The 14,070-nt window shown below is 38.9% G+C and overlaps 2 protein-coding genes across 3 annotated transcripts; one reads left to right on the top strand and one right to left on the bottom strand.

The window, feature by feature from the left end:
- The first annotated feature begins 2,719 nt into the window (after positions 1-2,719).
- Positions 2,720-5,264, top strand: LOC111328468 (uncharacterized). Its single transcript, XM_022932908.2, has 2 exons — positions 2,720-2,975; positions 3,867-5,264. Exons 1-2 carry the CDS (start codon positions 2,876-2,878, stop codon positions 4,190-4,192), a joined length of 426 nt encoding a protein of 141 aa, XP_022788643.1. The 5' UTR covers positions 2,720-2,875; the 3' UTR covers positions 4,193-5,264.
- Positions 4,237-10,291, bottom strand: LOC111328467 (uncharacterized). Of its 2 annotated transcripts, none has more exons than XM_088728499.1 (5): positions 10,112-10,291; positions 7,720-7,883; positions 7,017-7,217; positions 6,515-6,614; positions 4,237-5,995 (listed from the first exon to the last, which is right to left on the bottom strand). In XM_088728499.1, the coding sequence occupies exons 1-5, from the start codon at positions 10,185-10,187 to the stop codon at positions 5,748-5,750; spliced, it is 789 nt and encodes a 262-aa protein (XP_088584625.1). In that variant the 5' UTR covers positions 10,188-10,291; the 3' UTR covers positions 4,237-5,747. The 2 variants fall into 2 exon arrangements, with proteins under 2 accessions (XP_088584625.1, XP_022788642.2); XM_022932907.2 differs by having other exon boundaries at positions 7,720-7,895; positions 10,112-10,288.
- Positions 10,292-14,070: the final 3,779 nt, after the last annotated feature.

The raw sequence follows: 14,070 nt of genomic DNA, 5'->3' as shown, positions 1-14,070 counted from the left end.
ATCTGATTGGCTGAGAAAAGAACATTGTCACCTCAGATTGTACAATGTTTTATGACTGTAGCTACAGCTAATCTATTGGTACGGGGAGAAGAGCAAAAAAAGATAGGCTAAATGGTGTTCCAAAGGGGACTACCAGCCAATTATTTCTGAGAGTGTGGAGTTTTTTATAGGGTAGGGGTTACATATAAGGCTTTCAGCACCCTTTCTTAAGATGGCTGAAACCGCTGTCCTTTCCTGAGTATCAGCGGGCATGTGTTCTTGTGGTGAGAAGGAAAAGTAGTATCTGATGCTTGAATTGATGCTGAATTACATGGTTTGTATATTGTTTACTTGAAAATAAAAAGAAAATCCTGACAAAGAAAGGGGGATGGTCATCTAGCTACGCCCTTGTGAATAATGTATCCTCGATGAGATGCTTATGAAATAGTGTTCGTCTAGACTGTTCCAGGCTCTCAGTCAGAAGAGAAATGCAGAAAAGCGCGCGAAATATGACTTTCGTAAAGTAAGTGGGAACGTAACCTGCGCGTACGCTTGATTGATTGATTAACTGATGATGATCCATACTATCGCAGCTAAGGCTGAATTACAGTATGAGTCAGTATTACATAGGCACAACTTTAAGCATACATCTTATTGATATCGAACTGTAACAAAATTATTAAGTCTGTCTGTGGCCCCTCTAAACCGATTTACTCGAGCATTGCTGGCTCGCAAAAAATAACCATAATGCACCTCTGTGGCGCGAGGAAGGATGTAACTTTTTGGTTCAGTCCTCCTCGCCCCAGTCCCGAACCTGGAACACAGTTGAGCTCTGCGAACCACGAGGGGTTGCAGCCAGGCCTCACTTAAGGCCAGATCCATAGTCAAGACGGGGGAAGATTATCCTAAGTGCTTTCTGTTGTACTGACTCGACGAGCTCATTAAGGTACTCAGGAAGATATGCCCAGACAGGGGCCGCGTACCCCAAGCCCGACCGTATTAGGGAGCAATAAATAAGCACTAAATCGGTCTAGGGGACTCCTGCCTTCCCAAGCACCCTAAGAGCGTAAAGGCGCTTTCTCGCTTTCTTCACAATGTAGTCAATATGGCTGTTCCAGGAGAGATCTGAAGAAATATAGACACCGAGTTACTTGTAACTACATACCTGACTGATACTAGTACTCCCAAGAACTAAGCCTTGAGGAGAGGCAGGCAGATAATGACTAAAGTTTACTTGGAGCTCTTCACATTTCTTGGAGTTTAAGCGCATTCACCGTGCTGAAGCAAAATCCCTAATCTCGTTAACGATAAACTGCAAATAAATGGGGAGTATCTAGGATTTATTTCAAAAACTGTGGTGTCATCAACATACTTGCTTTCCATTTTTTCGTGCGCCCGCAGATAACAGTTTTCTCAGCGATGGCATCGCGAGATGGGGACAGACTTTTAGTTCTAACACAAACAGCCAAGGTTTAAATTCGTCAGGGTTGTCGAATTTGTAGTAAATAATGGTCTTGAGCGGTTATCATCGTGGTGTCTAGAGAATCAGCTGGTGTTCAATAACACAAAGACGCAAGCAGTACCTATTGGTCCCTGTAAGTACAATTACGACCCGGCCATACATAGCTCTGTCATTGAGACACTGCTATCTATCAAAATACTTGGCGTTGAACTTGATAGCATGCTATCTTTCAAGGATCACACTGTTAAACAGCTTAAAAAGGTATACGCTAAAAATGGCGCACTCAGGAGAATAAGGCGTTTTGTCCCTGGCAATGTTATGTTGAGGCTCTCTAAAACTTTCTTTCTCCCTCATTTTGAATACTGTTGTCCCCCTCTTTCTTAAAGTGGGGAAAGTGCAAGTGAATCGGCTAGAAGATGCCAACTATTATATTCTTAGATCACTGCTAGGTTATTGGAGATCTACCCTTTATGATGAATTGTTGCGAGTCTTGACTATGGAAACGTTAGACCAGAGAAGGAAACAACAATCCCTTACTCTGTTATATAAATGTTTGCATAACGACGGTCCCAAGTATATCAGAGATTTTTTAGTTTTACCGCGGAAACTATGTACAATCTGAGAGGAACCGGCATTAATTTGTCCGCACCAAAATTTAATTTAAATTTTATGAAAAAATCTTTCACTTATATGTGTGCGCAGCTGTAGAATGGATTACCTACAAGTGTGCAACTGGCCAATAATATCAACCTTTTCAAGAAGCTATTGAGAACACTGAAACTTTAGCTGCTTCTCTATTTTATGCTTGTATTTAAGTGACTCTGAATTTCATTGTACAAACTTAATTTTTAATGTTAATTTTAAGTTATTTAAGTTATGACTTCACCATTTTATAACTGTATTTAAGTGACTCTAAATTTTATTGTACAAACTTAAATTTTAATGTTAATTTTAAGTTATTTCAATTTCTAATCTATTAGGTCTTAACAGTATGTATTAGGTTTTTTTAGATTCTTAATCTTAGAGGCACGTAGGTATTTTCAAAGAGCTCTACGAGCTCCTTGACGCTACGTGGGTAAATAAAGTATTGATTGATCAATTGACTGATTGATTAATTGACTGATTGATTGATTGACTGATTGATTGATTGACTGATTGATTGACTGATTGAAACCGATTTTGAAGGGCACTTAACATGACATATTGGCCACAACGAACTTGGTGTAAGGTTTCAGCAGACTTCGTTATTTTAAAACAAAGCAAACAGAAAACTTACCCGAACATTTTAGCGAGATGGCAATCAAGTGATAATCAAAAGCACTTAAACTATCTTTTGGGTAAAGTTATTGATTCAGCGACGGCGTATATCTAATTTCGTCACCAAGTTTTCTTCATCGCCGAGGAAAGTGTCTTGTAAAGTTCAATGTAAGGAGTATGTTGGCGAGAAAATCAGTAATTATTGCAGCAGGAGTCGAAAATGTGAAGCTTGTTTTTGGCCTTATCTTTTTTATAGCCAGTAAATCTGCAGGACAGGGTAAGTAAAATGAAAAATCTTTATGTCTTCGAAAAATTCGCCATAACGATACAGAAATTGTTCAGATGCTGATGGCTGATAAATTGCTTGAACTTTAACAGAGAAAAGTAATTAGGGAATGAGTTGACTCCATTCTGTGTCGCTTTTTATTCGACAATTTTGGTGAGGATGAGCTATCCTCAATGACACTTCTGTTCATTGCGCGGAAACTGTCATGATTACATGAAACTTTGAATCACCTCGCAAATTTTGGACAATTCCAGCTAAAAAAGCTTTTTCTAATATGGCTGCTCGTTCTATCGTCTAATCAAAGCGACAAACTGATTTGCTTTTAACTGAATAAAAAGGGGCATCAGTTTTTATTTAAAACACAATTTTCTTTCTTTAGTGGATTCCAGGATTGATATGTTAAGTTAATGTTGCAACGTAGACGGACGAGAAGGGACGAAAGAAGGAAGGAAAAAGGAAAGACCGCTAAATTCTCCTAAAGTATCTACAAAAGGAACTAGTTTAATTCATTACGAGTGTCCCGTCGAATTACCACTTTGTTCTGAGCTTTGTTAAAAACCCACCACGACTTACTGGCTTGAGTGGTTGTTTATATTAGAGCCCAGTCTTTTAGGAGACTCCAGCTTACTTCTCCTGAATCTGACGAAGGGCTAACGCTCGAAACGTCAGCTTTTTAACTCTTTACGGTGGCCAATTTACAATTTCAACTTAGTTCATAAAGCCAAATTACTTCTTTATTAGTTTTGGTAGGAAGGTCGTTGTCGATACATTCTATGTTGTCATTGTTTCATTTTGTTAAAACAAAAAAAATTCCAGGAGGATGAAAAACCTCGAGTTTTTGTATTCTGATTCTTTAGACACTTTCAATTTTCGCGTCAACAGAGTATACATCGAGCAGCAACCAAGTGTCAAATGAAACAGCCGACAGTTGTGACTCGTGTGACGACGATTTCTATTCACCTGGCGACTTTGACACTCTCAGGCAAACATTGTCACCGTTGATCTACGTAGTGATTGGTGGAGCCAGTGTCCTGGGGGTCATCTTGCTGACCTACGCATGCTACACGTACTATAACCGCAACTCTCGTGAGCAGCATGTTCGCTTCCTGGCTACCGTACCTTTGCCGCCCCAGTTCCCTATCGGCGCGGCTCACATTTACAGAGATGACCTCCGGGTGACTTTGGTGAATGACAACCAAATGGCGTAATGTGTAGTTATCTTCAGAAAGGACAAGAAAAACCGTAGAAGCCATTTCATTGCTCACAAGAGAACATCTTGATTTATTATCAAAGTTGTGAACGTTGGACTTAAAATAAAAGGAACTGTAGTTTACAAAAATTCAGGAAAAAACTATAAAATTTAGGCTTCCAAGGATGTTGAACCCATTCTTCCACGCCAAATAAGTACCTAAGAGGCATGGGTCTGAATCTCAGCATGGCCTGACATTTTTAGTCCCTGCTTTTATTTCAATTGTTACAACTGCAGTTCAAATCATTGTTTCTTCATCTACAAGTCAAAATGTGACTGTATCGTATACTGAACTAGACTATTAACACCTTATAAACTATTTACCATTAATGGCCATTGAAATGTAAACAGCTGCTCGCCTATCAAATACTACTGTTAAACATAAGCTATGGCCTCAAATCATATTTAATGCACGTGACGACATAAGGGACAATCGAAGAAAATATGAAACAAATTGAGCATGCAACCTGGTATATATTGAACAATTGTGTTCAGTGAAAAATTTCCTGTATCAAAAATAGTTGCACGGGGCTGATTCTAACACCTTCAGCTAATGGAAAAAGTACTATCATGAAAACTAAAATTCAGGGGAGGAGAATTTTCTCTAAAAATAACATCAAACATAATTTAAAGAACTCTACCATCTCGCTCTAATATTTCTGTAAATACAACTCCATAATTGCAAAAAAAATCGACTACATTGAATTGCGTTGATCGAAATCCTAATTTATGGAATGAATATCATGCGGTAGTTTTAGTTTGTAAATCGGTGATTTCAATTACGGAAACACTTTTTTTCTTTTCAAACGCACAACAAATTAGTAAGGAAGTAAACGTAAAATCGTCCTCTAAAACTTCAGTTGCAGCACAGCTCTATTTGATCAATCGTTGCACGGAATTTTTAGGTAAAGAATTATTGACAATGTTATTACTTGTTAGTCTGAGGTAACAGCAGTTTAAAATATTAAGTAGTTTTAAAAAACTACCGAAAGTCCTTTATTGGACTTACAGAAATAAATTTTTGCGACTTAGTTAGCGGGACATTTTTTTCCTGTGGAAAAGTGTAACGTGTAAAACGTGGTCTCCCCTGCAAGAACTCCCTGAAATGGCCAAGATATGCGTTCATTGTTTTAGAATGGACATCACTAGCATGGTTTCCAAATTGGCCCACGCACTAAATCACAATCGTATATTAAGTTTTAGTCGCTAAGATACGACAGATTTGATGATGATAATGTTCAAGAGTAAAAAAGAGAAAAAGAACTGAACGATTTCTTTCACTCTCTGCTAGTGCATTAAGCAAAAGAGCCCAGTTAGAAGAAAACCTGATCAAGAATTAGTCTAGTTTAAAAAAGGAAAAATCAAAATGTAACCCCTTACCGTGTTCCCACCCCTCCCTTCCCCCCTCCCCCCCTGGGTCTTTTTTAACTGCTAAACAAACTCAAACACAATTTTAGTTTTTTTCTAAAACAGCGGTCGCGCTTTCAAAGCGTGTGCAATGAAGAGGACAGCATCTAAGCCTCGTTGACAAACGGTTGCATGGGGACAGTAGTTTTAGTACTGGTTGCCATGACAGGAGGACCCAAACCAACAGTAGGCTGGACAAACACAGTTCCTTGGTTGGGCGGACTAGATTTGCAACAGCCGCAGCAGCCACAGCAGCAACAACAGCAAGAGATGAAGATGATGAGGAGGAGAATGGAGCCTCCGACCACAGCTCCTCTCTCGATATCGTTCATATCGTACCACAAGGCGAGGATACCTGAACCAGAGAAAGATAATACAAGCTCAATCATGTTCAAACACAGGAAACGGAAAATGGGAAAGCGACGTAAGAATCTTCCACTTCTTGCACCCTGCTCTACCACCACCTTAAACTCACGTCTCCCTCCCTTCCCTTCTTCCCCCCCCCCTTAAAACAGCCACTGCAGACTAATGATGACGATTACCTGCATTTCCTTTTTTATCTTCCGCTTTCGAAAATTAATTCTCTTGTCTCCTTCTGAGGGTTCCCACTACTTATTCTACTGGGCTCCTCCATTAGTGACGACAGACCATCCGCCATTCTCCTCGGCTCCCATTCCCACCCGCCTTCCTCCATTTAAAATCAATAAGCCACTAACGGGATGCCCAAAAGTCAGGCCAGGTCATTGAAATCTTTAATTGAAAAAAATTCTTGTGCAAAAACATTAATTTTAAACAAGAAATTTTCTCATCGAACGGTGAAAGAAATCCGTATGTTAGGAATACTTTTCGCGTGCAGTTCACATGCATCACTTACCGCAAGCGTTAGTGTTAATGGGCAGGTTGCCGTCCATCACTGGTAGTTTCACAGGATAAAATCCGTCTTGCCAAACTTTGCTTCCAGCGAGGAGCTTCACCTGAAAATGGAAAAAAACATTGTTAGATTTTCGCATTTTCTTGAACAAAATGAAAACCACACGAAGCTGCGGTCAGATTGGTCCTCTTTAAATACATGAAAAACGACTTGTACAAGGACTGGTTGATGTCAATATGATTGTAGCTCAATATGCATTTTCTCGTTACATTTGTTTAGGCGCTGACAAGGAGAATTTGTGTAACATTCGGTAGCTTCTTTAGTTGGTAATCATTTCCATTATTTTCTCATGACCAATATGTGTCATTCAGGGTGATTTGTAAGGAGAAATTAGACACCAGTCACTTATAGGGATCAAACAGTTAAGATGAACCTTGCTCTGCTTGAGCTGAAAATAAATTGTCTCTTTGTTGGTTGAATAAGAATTCGCCAATCGACCACTGACCGTAATTTTCAGTTCATCGCCGTTTGGAGTGAGAGACACTTGAACGTATACACCAGCGGAGATTGGGAGACCTGGTACCGACGCGGTGAATCCTGGGACTTCTACGATGTCGTCACTAGTGTAAGTATGAGACCAGGAGATATACAGATCAGGTACGTCCATCGAGGCTGTTACACTGACTGGGTCATCGCACTTATTGACCTAACGTGCAGTAAAATAAGTTAACTTGGCGCTTTTTCGCAAATTTTTTAGGTCAAAATGGGAAAGTAGGGGGTGTACTAAAAAAGTTGTCAGTTACTAACCCTGACGGTTTACAAAGACGCCTGTTACATTTGAACTTCATAATGGTGTAGTGCACTGACGAGTTCTCTGTTGCTTAAACAAGAGTATTGAACAGCAAATTTGTTGTCTCAAATTCTATTTCTCACCGGGAACTCAGCTTTTCTTCTTTCATTTTTATTTATCCCACTATCGTTCTGATAATTTATATTTGTCTCTATCTGTTTTACATGATGTGTGCTGTTTACACTTTTATTACAACGTAGTAATATTTCTGTTAATGCTCGGAGTCTGGCTCACAGCAGTTCCCTCCGGAATACTCCTGCGAGAGGGACTGGGGATGAACACAGGATGTGCATTGCTTAACTCAACAACTTAAAAAAAAAAATCTGATGAAAAGAAAAGGAAGGATTTTCAAACTTACCTTTAACTTCAGTGTGATCGGTTTATTGACGAAATTCGTTTGGCATGTGATTGTGCTGCAATCGTCACTCATGCTGCAACCATCGCCCAATGTTGTGCTGCCACAAGAACCATCGTCATCGTCGTAAATGGTTTGGTCTCCCCAATCACTGTCGCTGTTCTGATCTGAGAAGTCAGCTAAGAAAAATTATTTCTATTGAGTAAAACTCTTATTCTGACACTGTATAAGACTATAGATTTTACCAATTGTCTCAAAAAATACATCCATCTCCTTTCTAACTCGTCCTGTAAGCCAACCGATCAATCGTCTTTTTTTTATTCCCCCACTTTTTCAATTTGCTAACAGGACTCACTTCATTCTGACTTTTTTAAATCACAAAAACTTACAAACAAAAAGGATAAACAATATATCATTTACAAAATAGTATGCTACTTTCTAAAATTTCCATAAATATCTTTTGGAATGGAAAGACTAAATTTTTTCTATCAAATCCGATTTTTTTCTTTTTTTTTTTTTTTTTTTTTTGAAGAAAAATATTAAGGTTGACATAGGGATTTTATAACTGCAGCTCCTACGATTTCTTCTTTTTTTTTTAACATCACAAATGGAGAAAAACAAAAAAGAATTAAAAATTCATGACACAACTGATTTTTTTAATGACCGCTGATCTTTTAACAATGCACTCAAGGTAGATAACATCAGTTCATTCATTTTTTAACGAACGATTAGTGAGTTGCAATTGATAAAAAAAAAAAGACGTTTGGCCTACGCACTAACAATAACACACTAATGGTGAGTGCTGCAAACAAACTGGCACGACTGATATGCAAAATTTAAAATAGTGACATGTTTTGATGTAATAAGGATGAAATGAAAGAGCCTAGAGCTGAGTGGTTGTCACACTATCCGGCCGAACACTTCGTCAAAACAATCGGTTTACGAAGGCCAAGTTCGAGTTGTAATCACAAACAGAGGTTGTTCTAAGTCACAAGGAAACTGTGACAGTCGTACCAACTAACTTATGAAATAAATGATATCAGGTTTCGACTCCTAATATCGACAAAACATCGTTGATTTGTGGTCTTCAATAAATTCGCTGGATTGAGGTGTCGCTTAATAGTGCCTAATTTCCAATGAATGTCACAGTCATAGTTAGTAAAACTACATAAGTTTGTTGATGTCTACCTTCTTCTCATCATTCCTATCACATTTTATTTTAGATAACATTTGTAAGGTTTATTGAGCAGGTACATAAAAATTTAACTACAACGAATTGCGATAAAATCGAAAAGTTTAAAAAATTAAAAACCATCTTGGTTTAAGAAAAATGCGACGACGTTTCGACGTTCGCTTAACGTCATTCAAGTCAATAACGAGTTAAATGAGAACGAATATAAATGTAAAACAATTCGTAAGAGACACGGATAACATAATTGAAAATAATTAAATAACAAAGAATTCACACCCAGAGAATATGTGACACGCAGAGATTATGTGACTAGGCCTGTGAATTCTATATAATTTGGATATATCAACAAAGTTGAAACGGTAAATTGGCCACCGTAATGATTACAAAAGCTGACGTTTCGAGCGTTAGCCCTTCGTCGGAGCGCTCATTTAAACGTTTAAAAAAACACTTAACTTTTCAAAAGGAAAGTTTGGACGGTCATTTCTTAAGTTGAGGACGACAATTACAAGGAAAACATGCTGCATGATGTGTGCAGTCATACTGATATGAGGCGCCAATTCCAAGAATTCGAACCCTCTTGAAATTCCTAGAATTCGTTAGGACTTTGCGGAAATTTGTCAGTGATCCTCGCTTGAATTCTAAACAGATACAAATCTACCCTCTGCTTTGAAGTTTTCTACCTTTAATAGGATGAAAATTATGCGTTTTCATAGGTAGATGTTTCTAGCTCGATAAAGCAAAAATAGTCACTAGCCGACGTAACCACAAATGTTTCGCCCTTACCGAAGGACTTTGAACTAAGGCCAAGTTTTGTGTTGGAAATATATTTCGGGGTTCATTTGGTCTTATATCACATTAGGACTATGAAAAGCTATGAAATCAGCTCTATGCCTACCAAATTGCAAGGGTTTTACTTACAAAAAGGTTTAGCGTCGTTGTTTGCACGACATCTGCGGTCCTTATTCAAATACATAATAAGATCGATCTTGGCTTTTTCCACACTATTCGACTATAAGTAAGCTCGTGGTTACTAACACATTTTCATTTCACTTTTCCTCTAAAGTGGAGAATCAATTGCTTTTTAGAATCAATTGCTTTTTAGTAAAATGAGGAAGAAAAAATATTTTAGGGCTTCTACAGTTTTCTTTAACTTAAAGACCACTAAAAATCACTCAGCTTACACACAAAACATTAAGTAATTACCTGAAGTTGTGAAAATAAGCCGGCTGAAAAGAAGAATGAGGAAACCTTTGGTCAGAATGGTTCCAGACGCAATCATTTTGAACGAAGAGGAGACTTCGAAAGCTCAATGTTTTTGAATGGCGGGTCTTTTTTGGAACCCACGCTTCAGCTTAATGACAGATTAATTGACAGAAATTCTGGTATGTTCCAGTTTGACCGGCTTTTCATTGTTCATAGAAGCGAGGTTGTTTCTCGGAATTTGGGAACACAAGAGCGCAAGACAGAAGGCATTGTGTGGGTACTGGCCATAATCCGCCCACTAATGAAGCTCACCGGATGATAAGAGGAAAGCGCTACGGGATGCAAATCACACACAGAAAATAAAGACACTGGGTAATCAATGCTTCAAACAAATCTAGATCTATTCACCTTAGCTCCATCAAAAAAATTCCAGATGTAAAATTATTCCTTCCTATTATTTCCATTATTTAGGATTCCCAAGTTTCACCACATCTCGTCCGCCTTACATAATCTTCACTGGCTTCCTGTGGCTTATCGCGTCCATTTTAAGTTGTTACTTTTAATTTATAAAGCTTTAAATAACCAAGGCCCACTATACATAAAAGAATATCTGCAGCCACACAGTGTCAAGGGTCATCAGCTACGTTCCTGCGATCAGGGTCTCCTTATGGTCCCAAGAACTAACTTTAAGACCTTTGGTGATCGTGCCTTTGCCCGTTCTGGACCTTTTCTGTGGAACGAACTGCCGCTTGAAATTCGAAACAGTCCAAATGTAACGATTTTTAAGTCAAAGCTTAAGACACATCTATTCAAGCTGGCTTACAGTTTGTTTTGATATTTTGTCGTTTATCATTTTAATATTTGTAGTTAATATGTTGTAAAGCGCTTTAGAATATTTTATAATTTTAGCGCTCTAGAAATGTAAATTATTATTATTATTATTAATTACAGTGTCATAATCGAAACGGTGATACAAAATTTTACCTCTGGTCATGATAATAATACTAAGGACTTTGAACAAACCACGACGGCGACGGTAACGAGAACGTGGAAAACAAAAGATCTAATTGGCAGAACAATAGCCCAGTACGTGCGTTTTAAAACTTTGTATATTTCTAAGCCGTCCGAACAACAAAGTGAAATCACCCAAATTTGCGTCGTCTGCAAACCGAAACCTACCCTAGTCCCAGAGGTTCTCTTCTCTCTACCGGAGTACGAGAATTCGGCGCGAAGCGCCGACCAACGAGCTGTAATGGTCGGCGCTTCGCGCCGAATTCTCGTACTCCGGTAGAGAGAAGAGAACCTCTGGGACCAGGGTAACCGAAACCGCGGCGGCAAATTATTTTAATTTACATTTGGAACTCAACGCTACTTTTATGCGTTATGTTGAGTTTGAGGTCTGGTGCCCTACGAGACGGTAAACACAGGCAGCCATTTCCGAATTTCTAACTAAAAGTAGAAACCCATTTTCTAATAGACGTCTTCCGTGGCGTTGCCGTCCTGACTATGGCAGCAACCGCATTCTCAAGGGACCAGTCATTATTTGTGCCAGCGGATAACAGAGGGAGGAAGGGGGGTCAGGGGAAACCGCATGATTTTAAGAAGGGAGTGATTTTAAGAACAAAGTTTGAAGGGAGGACTCTAGATAATTACCTGCCAATGAGGGGGATCGATGGAATACTACAAACCCTTGTCGACCTATAGGGGAATCAGGTAAATTTAATTGTGGCGGCGGAGGAATTCGAGAACCCAGTTCCACCGCCGCCGCCATCCCCTCCCCACCCCCCTGGTGGCACATAAATGACGAGTTTCTAAAATGCCATTTTTGATATATAAAAATTCAAACTTAACTCCGAGTCATTTAGGCACAGGGATAGTAAGTGATATTATGATATGGCTGTCTCACAAGGACTAGTAAACTACCGAATTCACGAATTTGATTGGCTGAAATCAATATTGGAAGCGGTCTAGATTTTCCCATCTAGACCGGCATCTAGACCGGTCTAGAAAAAAAAGGTACAAAGAATATAAAAAATTGGCATATAAGACACAGCCATATAATAAACATCTTATTAACCGAGCTAGGTCGGTCTGTATGAGAGAATCTTGACCTCGGTCGCTGGCGACCTCGGTCAACATTCTCCCATACAGACCTCCCGCGTGGTTAATAAGAACAAAGTAATAGTAATCAAAGTTGAATGTGGGGCATGGTTACCCATATTGCCCGAGCCAGAGGCTCATGTATGAAACGCAAGACAACAACCCACCCATCCCACCTCAGGGGAGGACATCCATCACACAGTAATCTCGTGCGTGGGAAATTAACGTCTCATACCCCTAACCCTGCAGGAGACGGGACCTCCATTTAAATATTCGTCCCTATCTGAGAAGACTAGAATATTCAAACCATTTCTTGAACTTGAACTTGAACTTTATTTTTATTTAGACACGGTAAATCTATCAGATAAAATAATAATATTATTACAATCTATTATTACAGTTACAATCTATTTTAATCTATATAAACATGATCTAAAATTTAAAAGTAAAATAGAAAAAAATAAAGAAATTCTGCTTTACATAGATGCCGTGTGTGTTTTGTCGATTCAGAGGAAGAAATTGCGACAACCATTTCGGAAGGATTGAAGTGATTTTGCTTGCCGCAATTTAGGGGACAAGCTATTCCATATAACCGCACCGTTATAGCTAAAGCTATTTTTCAGGAAATTGGTGCGAGGCAATGGAACAGCTAGTTTGTTTTCAGAGTTCCTTAGATTATATGGAGGATCATATTTAGTGAAAAGAGAACCAAGATAGTCGGGCGCAAGACCATGTATAGATTTATAGACCATGGTGGCCACTTGTATTTGTCGCTGAGTATCTAACCGTCTCCAGTTAAGTTGCACAAAAAGAGGATCAGCGCTTGTGTCATAACTGGAGAAGGTCAGAATACGGGCAGCCCGGTTTTGCAACTTTTGGAGCTTATTCGAAAGACCCTTGTTACAATGCCCCCAGACCTCGCTGCAGTAATTAAAGTACGGTTGAACTAAGACATTGAAAACGGACTCAAGCGTGGTTCGATTAACAAAAGGCCTACAACGTTTAATTGCTCCAATGCCCGATGCGATTTTCTTGGCTATTTTTTCAATGTGCATATTCCATGAAAGGTTTTCGTCAATATGTACACCCAGAGATTTGACTGAGCTAACTTGTTTAATTATGTCACCACCTATGATTAGTTTAGGGGAAGTATCGTAGGTACCTATCCTTTGCCGCGATCCAATTAACATGAATTCAGTTTTAGATGAATTTAGAGTCAATTTGTTTGCAGTGAGCCATGTGTTAACATTGGATAGGTCGTGATTCATAACATCATTGATCATTTCTATGTTGTTACTGGCAAAGGTCAGGTGAGTATCGTCGGCATACATACGTGCAACTGAATTAGACAGGCAATTAGGAAGATCATTTATGTATAGAACAAAAAGCAAAGGTCCTAGAGTTGTTCCTTGCGGAATTCCACAAGTGAGAACTTGACTAATTGTTATAGAAAGGCAGCATATTCATCTCAATTATTTTAAGACCTTGAGTGTTGGTCCGGCCGGGGCTCCAACCCTCGACCTCCCGCACATCGGTCCAGCGCTCTATCCATTGAGCTAACCGGGAGGTTAAATAATTAACGTTTTTTGTGTTATTTCTTTCGAACCTTGGAGCCATGTTAGAATTTTAATGTATCAAAATTGACCAGTAACCTTCCATCTCCTCGCAGTTCTCGCAGATTAGAGGGAAAAACTAAGTTAATAATCATAAATAAAGAAAGCGGTTCACCATTTGTTGACATTCCTTTCATCAAATTACGCTAAAATCACCTTAATTCTGATGGTACTAAATTTCAAAACATTTCAGCGCATGAGTCAACGCGAAGATATCATACGAAGGAATTGCTTATGCGCTTACGT

The sequence above is a fragment of the Stylophora pistillata genome, chromosome 7 (genome assembly GCF_964205215.1).
Source record: "Stylophora pistillata chromosome 7, jaStyPist1.2, whole genome shotgun sequence".
Classification (NCBI taxonomy): Eukaryota; Metazoa; Cnidaria; class Anthozoa; order Scleractinia; family Pocilloporidae; genus Stylophora; species Stylophora pistillata.
This window is presented reverse-complemented; position numbering and strand designations above follow the sequence as displayed.